At 39.1% G+C, this 19738-nt stretch overlaps 1 protein-coding gene across 13 annotated transcripts in view; it reads right to left on the reverse strand.

Annotated features, from left to right (window-relative positions):
• Positions 1–19738, reverse strand: part of celf2 (cugbp, Elav-like family member 2) — a 249899-nt gene that overhangs the window by 152829 nt on the left and 77332 nt on the right. For 2 of the 13 annotated variants that reach the window (XM_030148796.1, XM_030148795.1), the window contains exon 1: positions 15329–16039. The exons of 9 other annotated variants lie outside the window; for them this stretch is intronic. In XM_030148796.1, coding sequence (XP_030004656.1) covers positions 15329–15405 — 77 coding nt within the window. In that variant the 5' untranslated portion in view covers positions 15406–16039. Of the gene's footprint in view, positions 1–15328; positions 16041–19738 lie in introns of those variants that run through there. 2 more of the 13 variants (XM_030148794.1, XM_030148802.1) reach the window with 2 other exon arrangements.

The raw sequence follows: 19738 nt of genomic DNA on the forward strand, positions 1-19738 counted from the left end.
TAAAGCAGTGATGGAAACACAACACCCAGATGTACCCACTATTTCTCATCCCTCTTCCGGTGCTATGACACGCATTCAAGTTCCAGACACAAATAGTTCGACAGGACCATAATTTCTGGGGACAACAGGCACAAGCAACTGCACATGATGCATCTGGTAATAGAACAGGGTTAACTGGCTTCATCTTATTCAAGTGGAATCTCTTGCTCCCTGTTTTCTGGTGTCTTTATTCCATTAATCATGACAAAAAATCTGAGGGGGAAAAAAAAAATCAAACTGGCAGTTTTAAATGAGTTGATCATCAGGTTTGGCTGGGCTCCCCATTTATAAAACACTGTTTTTTGGTGTAATAATGGTGCCTTTAATTCTTCAGTGTATATCAGCTTCAGTGAAAGTAGGTTAACGTTCCCTTTAGCCTACATACTTGCTCATACTGGCATAACATTGTCCCAAACCTTGGCACACCTAATTTCAATGATTTGGATTGATTTTTACCACAAAATGTATCCAAATTTGGAAGTGAGATAAGGTCCAGAGCTGGCTCATATTTGACTGTCTATGCCAGAACAGAATGGAGAGTGAACCAAGGCCAGTGTTGGCTGGACTGCAGGCAAGTCACCCACATAAATTTTCCACTTGTGACAGCTTATGATTATGATTATATTAAATTTACATCTAACGCACTTACTGGTAAAACTGATGGTGTTGGTTTCCTCTGTGTAATTATTTGACCAAACTGGATAACCATTTGAAAGTGTTTTTCTTCAAAACTCCTGAGATTTGTTTTGGTGAGAGGATAAAAAAGGCAAGGTAACTACTGTGGTCTTTTGAGAGAAAAGAAATAAAAACCTCTGTAACAGAGAGATTGTGGAGAGTTGGACTCCACAGGGAAGAAAGAGGCAGGTCAGGCAGAGACGAGCAGCGGCGCTCTGACATCCTGTTTGTGCCCCCTTACCCCCTCCTTGCATTACAATTCATTCACTGTGCAAGTCAAGGTTAGACCTGACAGCTCTGCTACTCTGTATAGATATGTGTGTTTGTGTGTGCTCACGTGTATGTATTGCTGCGCCCATATAAAACAGATGGGGCAGATGGAAATAGAGAGTCAGAATCTGAATAAGAGACTAGATGGAGAGATTTATGGGCATAAACACCAGTGTGTGTGCAGTCGGTGGGACTGGGCGGGACCCTAAGGTTTGAGGAAAGACTCAGATTAATCCACCATGCATGGTTGGAGGTTTCATTCCTATTTAGATTCCATTATAAGGTCAGACCAGAGGCTTCTGGAGGCTAATGGATTGTAGCAATACTCATTATTGCACCCGGATTTCTTCAACTTGGCTATTTTATCACAAAAAAGGACAAATTATTTCATTCCTTTTTTTTTTCTCGTCACAAACAGGAAGCTACTGAATCAGTATGTGGACCTTTTGACCACAAAACACTGAATCTGACATTAAGTTGTTTTTCTTTTGAGGCCAAACAATTTCTTTTAGACAGACTAAACTGTGCAGCCTGCTGATTTTTCACTTGAAGTCACACTACTACTAATTGAAAAGTTGTTTACTGATGTACACTCATACTCATGGAATTTTTTATTTTATTTATTTATTTATTTATTTTACAAATATAAGTCTAGGAAGGGAAATGTCACATTTTATAATCACATTTAAAAGAAACTCATAGCATCATTCAGAACAAGTGGACCCCAGAAAAACCATTCCCTTCCATGTACACAAGGATACGGGAGAAATAGCTATTCAGCTGAAACACTACACTGCTAATGAAGTCACTCTATTTTGGTACTATTTGAAGCCAAATTAAGGTAATAATGTCTCATCTTTCATGAAAATTACTGTTTTGACACCCTTTCACTGATATCATGCAGAAAACTGACTTAATCTGGTACTCAGCCACTCATGAAAGGGATTACTTGTGCAATTCTAAATATTAGCATCTGGTAGGTATGTCCTGATATACACACTATTGTGTACAGGATTTTATGAATTCAAAATTGTTTTTAATCATAATAAATTCCTGATCTGATTTTATTAACCGAAAAATAATTTGTCCAACTTGACCAAAGAAGCACTGGTCACACCTTCTGTTTGGCAAGTAAAGCAAGACAAATTCAAGCAACTGGACACAGAAATCAAGATTTTTACAAATCAAAAAACTGTTGCTTAAGTATGTGGAATGAAAAGCAGGGTTAGATTTGACTGTAGGAGCTGCTCTGCACATTGATAGCGGCTTGGGATGACCTTTCTGTGACCTTTGACTGGCATGTGATCCAAGCCTTGAAGTGTGTATGCCATCTAATGTCAGCTCTCACATGTTCCAGCAGATGCACTTGCACAAGCAAATCAGATAAAGAAATGCATGCAAAGCCAGAGTGTTGCACTGTGCGGTGCATGGGGAGACATCTGAAGATGACTGTCAAAGTGTTTGGCAGGGTTGAATTTCAGGGAATTCTCACTAAAATCTCCTTTGTCATGAGCTAAATACCTGAGGGTATGTGCATTACATGTGGATGCCTGTTCTATGGCACATGTCTAATAGAAAAAGACTCAGTCTGCCTTTAATAATTGACCATTGTCTTAGTCAAGCAAGTTACGATTTGTTGGTTGGTAGATACAAAAACTTAAGAGCATTGACTATACTTGTATCTAAATTAATAGTTACCTAGAATTTTGTTGATCCCTGATAATTAACAACCATAGAATTCATCAATTATTGTAATATAATTTCTTGTAGCTTTTCTTCATATAATATGATTTGCAAGGTCAGCGAAACTTCATCTTTTAACCTTAGTCAGGAACAATCAACCATACAGGTGAATTTGAAGCATTCCTGAAATGTCCATCCGTCCATCCATCCATCCATCCATCCATCCATCCATCCATCCATCCATCCATCCATCCATCCATCCATCCATCCATCCATCCATCCCTTGTGAGGGTTGTTTGTGGGGGTGTCACAGCCTATCCTGAAATATCACGTCAACAGAAATACATCCAAACCAAAAACCAACAAAAAAAACAAGTGTTCAAGGATATCCAAGATACATCCAGCATATTAATTAATTCACTATATACGGCAGGGAATCCAAAGTGTGGGTTAATTTTGACAGGTTGAATGATGGCCCAAGGACGGTATAATGCAAACTTTTCAGGTGGAATATCACCTACCTTTCATGGATCTCAAACATAGCTCATCATTAGACTCATGTAAGTAGCCTAATATTAGCCACTTAGCAGGCTGCTTACTCTAACATTAGACAGCACAGAAAAAATTTGTTCTATTTGGCTTGTTCTCTTTAGTATTTGTTTCAAGACATTCAGAATCACTATCATCAGAAAACGGCTCCTTTTGTTTATGCCCTTGTAAAATGTTTTTTTTTTTTTTTTTTTTTAAATAGGCTTATTATTATGGCTTTGTATTTATCTGTGCTTTTCAAACCATGGATATCAGACCATTTTCTATGTCTATTCCTATTACATTTTTATACCACAAAAGATTATTTAATAAAATACAACAAAAGTACAATGACTACTTGACTAGGAAAGCCTTTTGTCGTGGGTAGAACCAAAGAAAAACATACAGGATACAATAAATGTCCTTAATGCTACTACATAGTTTGCTTGAGTCAATGCTAATAAGTCTAATCTTCACATGTTTTCATCATTATGTAACCAAAATGTTTCCCTCCTGCAAATTGATTTTTTTGTAGCGGTGTCGAAGCAACTGTGTGCAAAACTTCTTAGTATAATCTTTGTAAATAGTTAAACAAATGTCTCAAACAGGCATGTAGGACTCCATACATTTAACAGTTGAAAACATCAAATGCAGAAGATAAGAGGGTTGAGTCACTGTGCAACCATCAGAAAACCACTTAGACCAGGCAGGGCAAGTTTATTTATGTGGTGCATTTCATAGACAAAGGCAATTCAAGGTACCTAATATGGAGAATAAACATAAAAGATCATAATCATAAAGATGGCCAGACATAACAACCCCTTGAAATTAAAATTATTAAAGCAATTTTATTCTACCTTCTAGATGATTTTATTTTCACCTTCATCTTGTGAATAAAAGATAAACGACCAAATTATGATTAACCACAGAGTTTTCTGTTCAAAACTAATGTTCATTTAAGACTATTTGGTTTTTCCCAGGACGTAATATATTCCCAGGATGTAATAATTTCAGAATTGTGCAAAAAAAACCTCTACCTCTAGTGATTAGTGAATAATATTGCCAACTAACGCAGGTAAGTCTATCCCTCTCTGTATTTCTGATGGCTCTTTCAGCTGAACAAGAGCCTCAGTCCACGAATGTTGCTCGTAATCCCAAATTCCTCTCCTTCTCCACAATAATGAGCTCCTCTCAGACTCAAGAGTTGACAGAGGTAAAGCATTTAGCACGGTTGAATGGAGAACGAGGGAGAGAGTGGGAGTGCGGAAAGAAAGAGAGGAAGATAGAGGCCAAAGAGGGATAAAGCGAAGGATGGGGGAAGAAGGGGTAGAAAAAAAAAATCTACAGAGACATGTATGAGGTAAGCTCTCCCTCTGGCAAGGAACAGTATTGCCACGGCACAGAACAAATGCAATGGGTGACTATTGAGGATGAGAGGAAGAAAGGAAGCAAAGGAAGAGGAGAAAAGACAGAGAAAAATGGGAGGTGCAGAGTGGAGACATAGCAAACTGAGAGAGGAAGGGGGATCATTATTGTGTTCTGAGTCTCTTAGGTTTCAGTTATTTTCCTGCCCATCACTACAGCCCAGGGACATGATGTGAACAACATGGGGACTGTATTTGTGTGTGCCCGCATCCACATACGTCTGTGCGTCACGTTGTGTGTCTTCTTCATATTTATGTGGGTGGCAATGTGTGTACGCTGCACTAAAAGCATGTGCATGCCTCACTCGTTTCAAGGCCAAATGATGAAATACTTCGCTCAGGAAACAGAAGACTCTCTCACACAAAACCCTGTCTTACTTACATATGCAGCCGCACATGAAATACTCTCTTTGCACAGCTCAATTCATAAAGTAATGTGTGTGCTTCATGTGTGAAGGTGTGCTCGACTTGGATGAGAAAACCAAAAGAATGGAGAGTAACATACAAATGAAGAATTAAACGGCACAGAAAAGAAGACGCTCAGCTGTTTTTCTCCAGTCAAATTAATCAACCGGAAGATAGAAAGAAACAAAAGAGAGAAAGATGGCAATTTTGCAGGCTATAAATGCAATATGGATGAAACAGAATGATGACGATTAAGAGGAGATGATCAGTAAATGGAGGATATATAATTTACAAACAGATTGGAGCCAACACAAAGGTGTAACATACTGCTGCATACGGTGCACACATACGCCTACTGTTTTTATAAAAGCCTGTAGTCCAAAGCTTAACTGACATCATTGATGTTTCATCTTGCATTTCTGCACATTCCTCCTATATAATGACATACACAAGCCACTATATCTTAAATGTTTGCTTGGTTATTTCTGGCGTGCTATAAGTGGTGACTGACAGGCTGAAAGGCTCGAGGAACACGTCTGTAAATTAAACACATTTCGCTTATTCACTTAAATCTTGTGCATTCTGTTATTTCCTATGCCATTGAGCAACTAGCAACAATTTAGCCTTGTAATCTTAAGTCCCCAAAGAAAGCTAGCATGATGAGGAGGCAATTTTCAGGTCAGCTACTTTACAAACTCACAAGGTAAAAGCAGCCGAGCAGCTTTCTGAAGACTACAAAATATAAAGTATTTATGAACAGTTACTCATTTTATTCAAACGTGTGTGAACTGCACTTCTATCAGAGTAGCTTTGATTATGAGACATAAAGATACTTACTGACCCAATCCTGTATCCAAACATAAATTAAATGCCCATGAACAACCACACCCTACCACACACACACACACACACACACACACAGAGACCTCATGGTCATGATACATCACCACCTACACACAGCAGTGTCAGCCACAGACAACTGCTCCTGAGCCCCGGCAGAGCAAAGACATTTATCATTATGACAACACACATACACACACACACTGAGAGAAAGCGACATAAAACAACGTTGCAGCTGTTGATGCGTGAAGACGACTCCATCACATCATATATCACACATACTGTATGTGTTTCCTGCCTAAATAACAACATTATGGACAAAACAGTCATAACTGGAGTGACGGAGGGTACGAGCAACAATAAGTGCCACTCGGAGCTAAATTTTAATTATTTATACTTGAATTTGAAGTACTCAGCTTAAATAATTGCAGGGTTGTACAATATATCAAATTGATTCACTAAACTGAGGTTTTACATTCTGAAAATCATGAAAAATCTTCAACTTGTTTGCTTCTTGTCATACATTAGTTGTGAATGTGTTTCTTTGGTCATATATGAAATACTCCTCCAGAGGGTGATGGGGGGGGGCTGGAGCTGAACGCAGCTGCCAATGGGAGAAGGCGGGGCATTTTATTCTGTTTTACTAAAAATCATTAATTGTCCTCAACATTTATCCCAGCTCTAAATAACTGCATTAAAACTGAATTTGAAACAAATTTCCTGTCCACAGTAATGCATTTATTTTTCTAAACAGGTCATGTGGTTTATAAAAACACAGCCTTTGTTTTACAAAATATCTCTGTCCACGTGACAATATAAAAAAAGTCTACAAACTGGTACAAACGATCCGACAAGCCACTGTTTCTGTTGGACTTCCAATTGTGGACAACCTGGATAAAACTGGACATTACAAACGCAGAGGATTTAATCTGTCGTGAAGTTAAGCAGCAACAATGAGTTAAGTTAGAAACTTAATTTACCTTAAGTGTTGATTCTGGTTGTCGAAGTGTATTTTTACCCCGCCCCCTGAAGGGGAGGCTAGGGGAACTGACTTTGGTTTGGTTTGTTTGTTTGTTTGTTTGTTAACACTATCGCAGCAAAACTACTGACTGAATTCACACCAAATTGGGTTTATAGATTGCCAGCAGCCCAGAATAGATGTCATTATATTTGGGGAAAGGTAAGTCAAAGTTCAATTTTTTAATGATTTTTTAAAATCTTCCCTTTTACTTACAATGGGTGAAATATGTGCGAAGGGTGGGATTTGTTGTGCCTGACACCATTTGTTTATATTGTGTGGATGTGGCTGTAACACCAGTCCGTCTCCCAAAGGTACCTGTGCTGACTTCCATCTGGTTATACAGGGATACATCTGGATGTGATGTTTCAGGTGCAGGTTTATTACACAAAGCAATAATAGACAGGCACAAAACGGGCTTTGACGCTGGCATTTTCGGAATTCTCCATTTTCCCTGTCTCCATGGACACACAGAAACTGCAATTTTTTAAAAAAAAATCTTGACTTTTAAGAGTTAGTTTTTTGTTACATTTCAGTTTTTTCAACCTGAAACTCTGATTACATGCAGATGGGTGTGGAGTAAGGAATTATAAAACTGAATGTACTATTATGAAACTTACATTTGGTTTTCACAAGTCAAGTCTCAGTTCACTTAACACTTTACTGAGACACTTGTGAGACACTGAGGAAAAACTACTGAGTTCAGATTTATGGAGCTCTTTTTCATTGTGGCCCAATATATAGCATTATGTGTATCCAGATTAAAAAAAAAAAAAACTTCATGACAACATGTGCAGCATCGACTACACAACCAAATACAGAAACACACTGCAAATTCAATTTATAGTGGCACACATTTCTGCCCATAGGAGGACTTCTTCTACCTTTGCTGATGGTTTTCCTTTATTCCTCTGTGTGTGTCATCTTAACAATGGAGAATGAAAAGGCCTCTCTCTGTTGCTTTGGAGGAAGATAAACCTACCACCAGCAATTCTCTTTTTTTCCCCTCTCATTTTCTTTTAATCTCCACATCAGATAAGACACAATTCAAATCCGACCAGCTGTCTGTCCAGGGAGTCGAAGGCTGTCAAACCATCACTCCTCCTCCCTCTTTCACACCTTTTTCCTTGTAAATCGTCTCTCCAAGTCTGCCCATGTCAATTCTCACCCAGCTCCCGTCTTCTGTCTCTTTCCTTCCTTTTTTCACTTCTAGGATTAGTCTTAAGTATCGGTATAACGATCTGTGTTTGCCAAGATTTATAAAAATGAAGTGTTCATATAATACTTTAGACTTGATTTGGTTTGTTTAAACGTTTAAGCTGCAACTGATCAATGCTGAAGTGGCTGTTGTGATGTTATTTGGATCAGTGCCATAGATATCTACAGAAATTACTGGATTTGCAGATTTTCTGAAGAAAGAGGTGCAATTCTGCTGATTTGTGCAGTTTTATAAGACTTTTTTTACTGTGAAAAATCCCACTCTTTCATGGGTCAAAGCAACGGACATTGATCTGCATTAAATTATAATTCTTGAATTAAAGGAAGGTGAATATTTTTTTGTTGGGTTGATGCTTATGCAAAGTGGAATTTTGTTCACAGTGACTGCCTAAAAAAAGCCATTTTAAAAGCTTAAACAATGATACTGTAAACTTCTTTTAGGCAGTTTTAAGGTAAACTATTCAAACTGAAGGATTAAAAAGCACTAGCTGTGTCTTTAATGTAAATGCTGAACAGATAAGCCTTCTTTTGCCTAAATGATCTCCATCCCACCCCTTCTACAGAACACACAGACACATACTTTCCCCCTATGAACAGTATGCATTCTGTCAGGGGGCCCTTTCAGCTGTTGGGATCGTGATTTGTGATCTTCTGGCCTTGGATGGGCTATTACGGATTGTCAGGAAGGGGAAGTGAAGGGATGAGCGGGTCATAGAGATCATTTGACAGATATACATTTCTCACAGAACCAGTGGGTCATCTGTGTAAGTGGTGGGTTGTGTACACACTTTACAAGAACGTGTCATTTTCAAGCAACATCGTGAGTCTGTCTCCTGTCTCTTCTGCATGTGTACTTGTTAATGTTAGTAACCTGGTTGTGTTGTTTATTCTTATTTTGACCTATATCCTATGTTTAATCAGTGCTAGATGTACTTTGGAGAAATCATCACTAAAAACATCCTGCCCAAGTGTGATACACCCTCAAGAACCTTAAGGTTTTGTACCAGATGGGGATTCCACACACAGCGTTGAAGGAGGTGAGGGGGTCACATATTTCCCAAGGACGGACCCCAGCCTAGACTTCAGAATTGGAGTAAAACTGGAAAGCTAGGGGCATGGGTCCTGCTCCATTTTCCCCTGATTCTCTCACTTCCCTACTTTTCATGTTTCCAGCCCTGATATGACTGGATAGAGAGAGATTAGACTGTTAGTTCCACTTACTTCTCACATGATCTCAGCTAATATTTGTCAAGTCTAATGTTGTCAGGGGCTGTCAGTGTCAACGGGGCAACCACTATAGGAAGCAGAAACGGGAATACAGCCAATTCCAGATGTGAACACTTTACAGGATAAGGAAACAGAGGGGTCTGTGTTGGAAAATACAGGGATAAAGCACACATATGTAAATAAGGGGCGCCAGCAGGAACACAATTCTTACACTGCCACAGGGAAATAATGCTGTTAAGCACTGTTACATAAAAAAACTAAATCGGAAGATCAGCAGGAACAAAGCTCACAAGCTTAATAGTCAGGCTTAAGAGGCGTGTTCGCGTAAATATAAAGTGTCATCTCCGTAAGCGTTATCTGGCTCAACCTGTCCACCTCCTCAGTGGCTGGGTAAGAGGGCACAGATAGGCCTGTCTAATGCCACTGACACACATTATTCAGAAATCCTTCACTCCAGGGTACAGAAACCCCTAACTGTCCATGCAAGACACATCAGACAGAGAAAATGAAAGCTGGCTGGACATACAGAGGGTACAGAAAGTATTCAGACCTCCTTTAATTTTTCACTCTTTGTTATATTGCAGCCATTTGCTAAAATTCATTTTTTTCCCTCATTAATGCACACATAGCACCCCATTTTGACAGAAAATAAAAACAGAATTGTAGACATTTTTGCAGATTTATTAAAAAAGAAAAACTGAAATATCACACCCTTTGCTCAGTATTGAGTAAAACGCCATTTTGAGCTAATATAGTCAGAAGTCTTCTTGGGAATGATGCAATAAATTTTTCACACCTGGATTTGGGGATCCTCTGCCATTCCTCCTGGTAGATCCTCTCCAGTTCTATCAGGTTGGATGGTGAACGTTGGTGGACAGCCATTTTCAGGTCTCTCCAGAGATGCTCAGTTGAGTTTAAGTCAGGGCTCTGGCTGGACCATTCAACAACAGTTACAGAGTTGTTCCAAAGCCACTCCTTGGTTATTTTAATTGTGTGCTAAGGGTCACTGTCTTGTTAGAAGGTGAACCTTCAGCCCAGTCTAAGGTCCAGAACGCTCTGGAAAAGGTTTTGGTCCAGGAGATCTCTGTACTTCGCCGCACTCATCTTTCCTTCAATTGCAACCAGTTGCCCTGTCCCTACAGCTGAGAAACACCCCCACAGCGTGACGCTGCCCCCACCAAGCTTCACTGTTGGGGTTGTATTGGACAGGTGATAGGTCTGCAGTGATGGTTGACTTTCTACAACTTCCTTCCATCTCCCCACTGCACCTCTGGAACTCAGCCACAGTGATCTTTGGATTCTTCTAAACCTCTCTCACCAAGGCTCTTCTCCCCTGGTTGCTCAGTTTAGCTGGACGGTTAGCTCTAGGAAGAGTTCTGGTCATCCCAAACATCTTCCATTTAAGGATTCTGGAGACCACTATGCTCTTAGGAACCTTAAGTGCAGCAGAAATTCTTCTGTAACCTGGGTCAGATCTGTGCCCGTCTCTGAGCTCTTGGGGCAGTTCCTTCGATCTTATGATTCTCATTTGCTCTGACATGCACTGTGAGCTGTAAGGTCTTCTACAGACAGGTGTGTGCCTTTCCTAATCTAGTCCAATCACTTTAATTAAACACAGCTGGACTCCAATGAAAGTGTAGAACCATCTCAAGGATGATCAGAAGAAATGGACAGCACCTGGGTTAAATATATGAGTGTCACAGCACAGGGTCTGAATACTTATGGCCATGGGATATTTCAGTTTTTCTTTCTTAATAAATCTGCAAAATGTCTACAGTTTTTTTTTTCTGTCAAAATGGGATGCTGTGTGTACATTAATAAGGAAAAAATTAACTTAAATGATTTTAGCAAATGGCTGCAATACAACAAAGAGTGAAAAATTTAAGGGGGTCTGAACAGTTTCCGTACCCACTGTATACACGACTGCCACTTGTACATGGGGCTCACGCACTCAGGGCTGATGACACTGATTAATGAGAAAGTCATCTCCTGGGTATAGCACTAGACTGCATGGGCAGTAAATAGAAGGAGACTGGGCAGGCTAACGTACCCAGTCTACCTTCACTTGTTGTGGTTGAACTTGGTGATTCTTGACACTTTAGAACATTCATTAGTTCTGCTGTGACCCACGCATTCATCATGTGATCTCTTCAGGAGGTCCAAACCACCACCACCCCACCCCGTGTCAGGGACCACCTGAGCACCTCTCTTGAACTTAACTCTACGTTTACAGGACTGTATGTCACGTTACAGTCATACATTGACTCAGGATGTTCTCTGTTGGAACAAGCCGACCACTGGTTGTATTCCCTTCCCCTTCTGTTATCTGTGTGTTAGATATCAACACACTCATAGTACCTGTCACTATGTGAAACAACTGCCTCCACACTAACACAATGAAAATGGTCAGTTTTGATAAAGACTTGGAGGCAACAAGACAGGCTTGCTTGGTTCTTCTGCCTATCTTGACATCCATTTCAAAACCATAGCTCACTTCCCCAGATGGGAATGTTCCACCAAAATAAGACTGACCTGAAATCTTTGGTAAAAACACTGCCCCTGCATCTTTGTCTTAGCGCAACACAGTATAGCCCAGTAGCAACTGATTTAAAGAAAGACATTTCTGGTTGGCTGTTTCCCTTATTACAGGGGTGTCACTCATTTTAGTTCAAGGGCCACATTCAGCTAAATTTGATCTGAAGTGGGCCAAACTTGTAAAATAATAACATAATAATATATAAATAATATCAACACCAAACTTTTCTCTATGTTTAAGAGTGAAAAAAGTAAATTTACATTAGGAAAAGGTTTACATCTACAAACTATCCTTTCAAACAATGTGAATAACATGAACAAACTGAAAAAATAGGTGTAATTTTAACAATATTCTGCCTCAGTTTATCATTTACACATGTACATTATAACTTACAGACAGATATCTGATCAGATATCTAACACACAGTGGATCTACAAACACACACAACATTTAATAACAGGCCAAATATTGTTAAAATTGTACTTACTTCTCTTAAGACATTTCAGGTTATTCCCATTTTTTGTGAAATTATACTTTGTTTTAGTGTAAATACATGAAAATATTTACATTTACAAAGAGAAAAATTTGGAGTTGTCATTATGATAGTATTTTACAGATTTGACCCACTTAAGATTGAATTGGTCTGAATGTGGAACCTGAACTAAAAGGATTGTTAATATATAATTGTTCTAATTGTTGCATTTCACAAATTCACCCCAAGGGCCGGACTGGACCCTTTGGGAGGCCAGATTTGGCCACCGGGCTGCATGTTTGACACCTGTGCCTTACTGTAACCCCAGTGGGTTTTTGGAGTTTTTCCTTCCCGAGAAGGAGGGTCTAAGGATGGGGGATGCCCGGGACATTAGCCCATTTCCTTCATCCACTGTTTATTTGACTGTTGTTTATTTTCATATTCAACTAATTCTGTAAAGCCCTGTAAGGCAACCTTGTTGTGATATGAGGCTCTACAAATAAAATTAAACTAAACTGAATTGAATTGAATTGAATAGGATGATTTTGGATTTAGCCAAACCTTTGGTCAGTTTATTTAATTTTTTTTTCAATTATTTTTTTAATAATGTTCTTGAAGTGAAGTTCAAATATCGATATATGTACTTTACAAAACTGATTGACTTTTACATGCTGATAAACATTTATATGCAGTAGCTAATGCATTCGAGTTTGCAAAAGGACTAAAAAAATAGTGATAATAATAGCCAACCTTCTTTTTTTTCTATGTTGGCAAGCTTTATAATATGTTAAAAAATATTCTTCTAGTGCTCAAAAGTTTCTATTGTTCAAGCCCCTATACAACAGTGGCATTTAACCCTTTAAGACCCTTTAAGATCAGGTTGTACCCCTTATAGCAAAACCCATTGTTCTCATCTGTAGGTGATGGATGATTTTATAGCTTTTGTGATATCTATAAGTACTCTTAAATGTTCAGCGTCGACTCTGCTAAATCTGCTTTTCTTAACACCTCCCACACACTCAAACGCCCATGTATTCACACTTCAATATGACTGTTCCATTCTTCTGAAACACAAGTCACTAGAACCTACTGCATCAGAACATAGGTTCTAGGTTGCATGTAGAAATAGGAAACTAGAGCACATATACATTTTCCCCATAAAAAAAAAAAAAAATCACAACCCATCAACAACTCACTGGGTTTTTGGAGTTTTTCCTTTCCAAGAAGGAGGGTCTGAGGATGGGGGATGCCTGGGACATTAGCCCATTTCCTTCATCCACTGTTTATTTGACTGTTGTTTATTTTCATATTCAACTAATTCTGTAAAGCCCTGTGAGGCAACCTTGTTGTGATATAGGGCTGTACAAATAAAATTAAACTGAACTGAATTGAAAAGGATGATTCTGGATTTAACCAAACCTTTGGTCAGTTTATTTATTTATTTTTTTTTTTTTCAATTATTTTTTTAATAGTGTTCTTAAACTGAAGTTCAAATATCAATATATGTACTTTACAAAACTGATTGACTTTTATATGCTGATAAACATTTACATGCAGTAGCTAATGCATTAGAATTTACAAAAGGACTAAAAACAATAGTGATAATAACAGCCAATCTTCTTTCTTCTTTCTATTTTGACAAGCTTTATAATATGTTAAAAAAAATATTCTTCTGATGCTCAAAACTTTCTTTTGTTCAAGCCCCTATACAACTGTGGCATTTAACCCTTTAAGATCAGGTTGTACCCCTTATAGCAAATTCTTTTCAAATTCTCATCTGTAGGTGATGGATGATTTTATACCTTTTGTGATATCTATAAATGTTCAGCATCGACTCTGCTAAATCTGCTTTTCTTAACACCTCCCACACACTCAAACGCCCATGTATTCACTCTTCAATATGACTGTTCATTCTTCTGAAACACAAGTCACTAGAACCTACTGCATCAGAACACAGGTTCTAGGTTGCATGTAGAAATAGGAAACTAGAGCACATATACATTTTCTCCATAAAAAAAAAAAAAAAAAAAATCCATCAACAACTAGGCGCTGTGAGCTGAGGGGACATAAGTGGGACATGCACTGTGGAAAAAAAAAAAAAAAATACAACGCATGACTATGATGTCGGGATGAAAACCTCCCTTTGTCCCTGTTCTAGAAATTCCGGACTTTAAGTGAATTACCGCAAATCCAATTGGAGCATAGTGGATCCCAGTCCTGCATGCATTCCTGTATGTTCTCAAAAAGCCCTTGTATTGCCTTTTTCTGCTTTATCCCATGCATTTCACATTGAACCAAGTGTCCAAAGTGGGGAGATTTACCACGCGATGAGGGCGTAAAAACACGGCTGTGATGGAGTTAAATCACACTCATGTGACTCAGATCACTCCGGAACAGACAGATGGGTTTTTTTGGGGGTTTTTCTATGTCTGTACACGGTGCGCTCCCACAGCTCCCACAGCCGGGTTTCCAGTCCCTACCGAACCCACCGCGTCCAAGCCCCAGCAAGATCCACGAGAAATGATAATGGGCGGCTGCCGCAAATCAACGGAACTTCCCTTCCTCTGTTTTCCACGGAGCGACGGAAAGCCGATGCTCTAAAGGCTTTAAGACACGACAATTTCTCGACACGCAGTAGAAGATAATAGAGCTTCATAAAGACAAGGTTTATTCACGGCGGTAACATTAATTCTCCATAATGGCGTTCATTCATCACCATCCTGTCTGTAGCTGATAACAGCCCCGGGCGCTCCTGCCATCCCTGTACAATTTATCGACGGATATTAATAACAACAAACCACAACTAACACAATAACACACACATACAGACATGCCGGCAATCGCGTTGATTTTTGACCCCGATTCCAGTCACATATCCAGCAGCGGAGCAAACATTTCCACATCGGACAGCTGCTTTTCAGGACAGTAAAAAAAAAAAAAAAAAAAAAACGCACAAGAAGAAATAAAAAAATTAGAAAAAAAAAAACACTCACATTCTGTCTCCGGGTACAAGCAGGCGGCTCTCCACCATCATATCGGGCAGAAAATCCAGATTGTAGGATGAAGTCATGTTGCCTGGCTGCCCTGTGTATGTGTATGTGTGTGTGTGTACAGTAACGTGAGTGTGTGTGTGTATGTGTGTGTGCGCCTCCGCCGCTGTGCGCCCTGCCTGATAAATAAAGGAGCGTCGCTCTCAGTCAAACTGCGCCTGGACGCGGAGACGGAGAGGGACAGGTGCACCAGCCGAGGCCTCCCCAAAGGCAGTGTAGCCAGCCGCACACACTCTGTCCGCATCCAGCACTTGTCACATTCTCCTCTTCCTCTCCCCCATTCGCTTTTTTTTTTTTTTTTTTTTTTTTTTTTCTCCTCCTCTGCCGGTTTTCTTCCGCCCGGTCCTGTCTGAAAATCCGCTCTGCAACAGCGCAACTGACGGACTGACTGTTGGAGAACCAGGTGCCGAGTGTGGGAGGCGTGGCCCATACCGCTGCTGCAGCTGATCTTTAACTGTTAGGTCTCCTCAGCCCAACACATGTCTAAGCACTCCTGTCTAATGGAGCACCCATCACACACACACACACACACACACACACACACACACACACACACACGTCCAGGTTCCATTATTAGAGCCCAGCCCAAGTTAGTGGACAGTCATTACGAGACATGTTGAACCAGGAGTGAGCATTAGTCACATACAAACTAACTATTATACAAACAAACATACGGTCCGCGGGCCAAAACCGGTCCGCTGGAGGGTCCAATCCGGACAAGTGCAAAAATGACTTCCAGGATACTGACAGCAAGGTTACGAAATGACGAACACTAGAACTGAAAAAAGCATTTTCTGAAATAAATAAAAACTATAATTAAAAGTAGGGATGCACCGATACCACTTTTTTCCAGACCGAGTATGAGTACGAGTACTTACATTTGAGTACTTGCCAATACCGAGTACCGATACGAGTACTTAATAATCCCATTCCAGTTCTTAGTTCCTTTTGTAAATGTGCTTTATTGTTGTTATCATTAGTCTGACTGGAAAAAAGTGCTGCTGCTGACATTTAATGTGTTGGAATAAGCGTTTCTCAATTAATCTACCAGGGGGCGCCGCTATGAATTAACCATACTGGACAAATACCATGAAGAAGAGTAAAGTTTTTTGAGAAGAAGGCTCATGGGGGTGGCCATGGCTCTGATGGTAGAGTGGGTCGTCCAATAACCGAACGGTTGGCGGTTCGAATCCCGCTCTGTCCATGTGCTGTTGTGTCCTTGGGCAAGACACTTCACCCTCCTTGCTTCCAGTGCTGCTACTCACACTGGTGTATGAATGTGTGTGAATGTTCGGTGGTGGTCAGAGGCATGAATTGGCAGCCACGCTTCCGTCAGTCTGCCCCAGGGCAGCTGTGGATACAAATGTAGTTTACAACCACCACAGTGGGAATGTGAGAGTGAATGAATAATGGATCCTCTGTACGCGCTTTGAGTATGCGTTCATAGAAAAGCGCTATATAAATCTAATCCACTATTATTATTGTTATTAGAAGAAGAAGAAGAAAGTCAGTAATAGCAAACATGGAGACGACAGAGGTAACACTAATGTGATACTAATATTGCAGCGTTTTCACTGGTAAGGTTTAAAAGCTTCAGCAGGTAGAGAAAAGAGAAATGAGTGATAAGTTTCGTTTTCACTTCTGCTGGCGGCGGTCTGCACCGCTCCATACACCCACTGGTATTCTCATTCTGTTTACGCATCCACAAGCACCTGGTAAACGGATGGAATGTACACAGAGGACGGACAGAACGCTGTGTCTGTATCTTTCTGTGTCTTTAACGTTACTTGCAGTCAGCGTTACTTTTATCACCGTCATTTATTCTGAAAAATCTCCACACTCCCCACACATTATTCCACCGCTGCGTACCTGCTGCACTGAACTGTGAATGTCACACGGCCGTAAGTGGTATTGGTGCATTTGTATCGGATGTCTTTTATGAGTACGAGTATGAGTACACACACTGAGTATCAGAGCCGATGCCGATACTCGTATTGGTATTGGTGCATCCCTAATTAAAAGAAAAAAAAAAAAAAGATAACTAACTGAAACTTGTGTGCTTACAGAACTAACTAAAACTTATACAAATTATGGATAAAATTCCCTTCGTTTTTGTCTTTGTCTATGTCAGATTGATATGAAATCGATTTATTTCCCTCAGGCAGTTTTAGCTGGTGGCTCCATATGATATTTAACGGTCCGTCACTTGTAGTTTATACACTCTCAAAAATAGAGGTACGAGATCGGAACATTTATGTACCTATAAGTACATTTTTTAAGAATGTTCTCTCAAAAGTACAATATTGGTCTTTAGGAGGCCAGAATTGCACCTTTAGACTATGAAAAAGGGTCCAAAGTTATGTAAAGTACAAATGTGTACTATAAGGTACCTTGCAGCATTAAAAAATGTGTGTAGACCATGAGAATAGGCTATAGGCTAGGATAACTGAACAGTAGGCCTAATTATAGTTCAAACATTAGGCTTAGCACATTATTTATTATATATCATACTGTAATTACTCTATATTATATTTAACAATAATTTGTGTTTTAATTTAATAGCCCAATTAGCTCAATGATAATAGGCTAATAATTTATTTAGCTTATTAGAACCTCTGATTATTGCCATAATCTCTGTTTTATCAAGTTTTCATTCACACCTCCATGTCTTGATGTTGTAGCTTGCCTATGCCGTTTTTTTTTTCTCAGTCAGGCCACCGGTTCAAACTTTAAAATTCATGGCATTATCAACTATATGAGAGTGTTCTTTGTATGTAAAGTACTTAAGGTACAAAAATGGACCATTTCGAAAGGGTACAGAAATGTCTCAAAAAAGTACACCCCCAGCGATAAGCATTTGTACCCTTTTAAGTACAAGCTGGTACTTCTATTTTTGAGAGTGTAGTTGTCTTCTTGTCCCCACTCTACCTGGAAACATGGAAACTAAAGGTGGGAGAAAGCAGCAGAGTCCTGTCTGGGATTTATTTGAATACGACGGAGAAGAAGAGAAAAGATATAAAGAAACTAAAAATAACTAAAACTAAGTATTTAGAAAATAACGAAAACTAATAATAACTAGTAAAACTGCTCTAAAAATGAATTAAAACTAACTGAATTAGAGAAAAAAACTCAAAACTAAATAAAACTAAACTATAATGAAAAATCCAAAACTATTATAACCTTGACTGACAGTCAAGGGTGGCACTGAGTCTGGTCAAGTTGTTATGATCATAAGATGCCTGTTACCAAATGTTTAGTACCTTTGTAGATCCACTGGGGTCTGTTCGCTGTTATGGACATGAGTGAATGATAAGATGAGGCGTAATATTGTTATAATTGAACTTATTTCTCTTTAGAAATTTCAGATTATTCACATTTTTTGTGAGAGGATAGTTTGTAAATGTAAACATTTTTACTTTTTTGCACTAAAATACAGACAAATTTGGAATTGTCATCATTTATAGGTTACTCTGCTGTTTTTTTTAACGGTCTGACCCACTTGAGACCATATTGGGCTGCATGTGGCCCCTGAACTAAAATGAGACTAACCCCTGTATTAGACCCTCAGAATAAATACTAAATACTTTTAATGTTAAGTATCGTTTCTCTTTCTCATTTTAACAAAGGCATGAATAGCACTGTATCTCCAAGGCTGTCCGGTGGGATAAATTTGCAAAGCTTTACACATTTCTTACGAAATTTCAAATTGTTCAGCTTAGTCACTTTTTCTTTTTTTCTTTTTTTGTAAAAGAATACTATGCCAATGTAAACATTGTCATTATTCAACTGCACTTTTTTGCACTAAAACAAAGGGAAAATTTGGAGTTTTGGCCCTTGAGCTAAAATATATTTGATACCTCTGGTCTAAATGACATGTAATGCTACAGGTCAGTCATTAACCATCACACAATCATATGCTAAGCTGCAATGAAAGAGAATGAGCTATGAAAAAATATAAAGCTGCAATCTTTTATTTTACATAAACATTTTTTTTTTAAGTTCAGTCACACTTCTATTTTTTCCTTAGTTATGAAAATAGCCACGATAATGTGTGTGTCCTTGTATTCGATCTGTGTCAAATGAAACACATCCCAATGTCAAAGGGACCCCCTGTTTAAATACGATACTGTACGCAAGCATGAGTCTGAATGAGAGTTAGAAAATCTATGCTGCTACTCAAGAATATGGAAACTGTGATGAAATTATCTTAAAGTACAGCTGATAAAATTATGGTCAAAGATAGGTGATATTTTCAAAAACAAACTGTGCAGTTTTTGTCCTATTATGTCATTGTGCCATTTTCTGACGCTATTTTCAGTCTGAACCAGTAACACTTCACCAAAATTGCATGGC

Source organism: Sphaeramia orbicularis, chromosome 12 (genome assembly GCF_902148855.1).
Source record: "Sphaeramia orbicularis chromosome 12, fSphaOr1.1, whole genome shotgun sequence".
NCBI lineage: Eukaryota > Metazoa > Chordata > Actinopteri > Kurtiformes > Apogonidae > Sphaeramia > Sphaeramia orbicularis.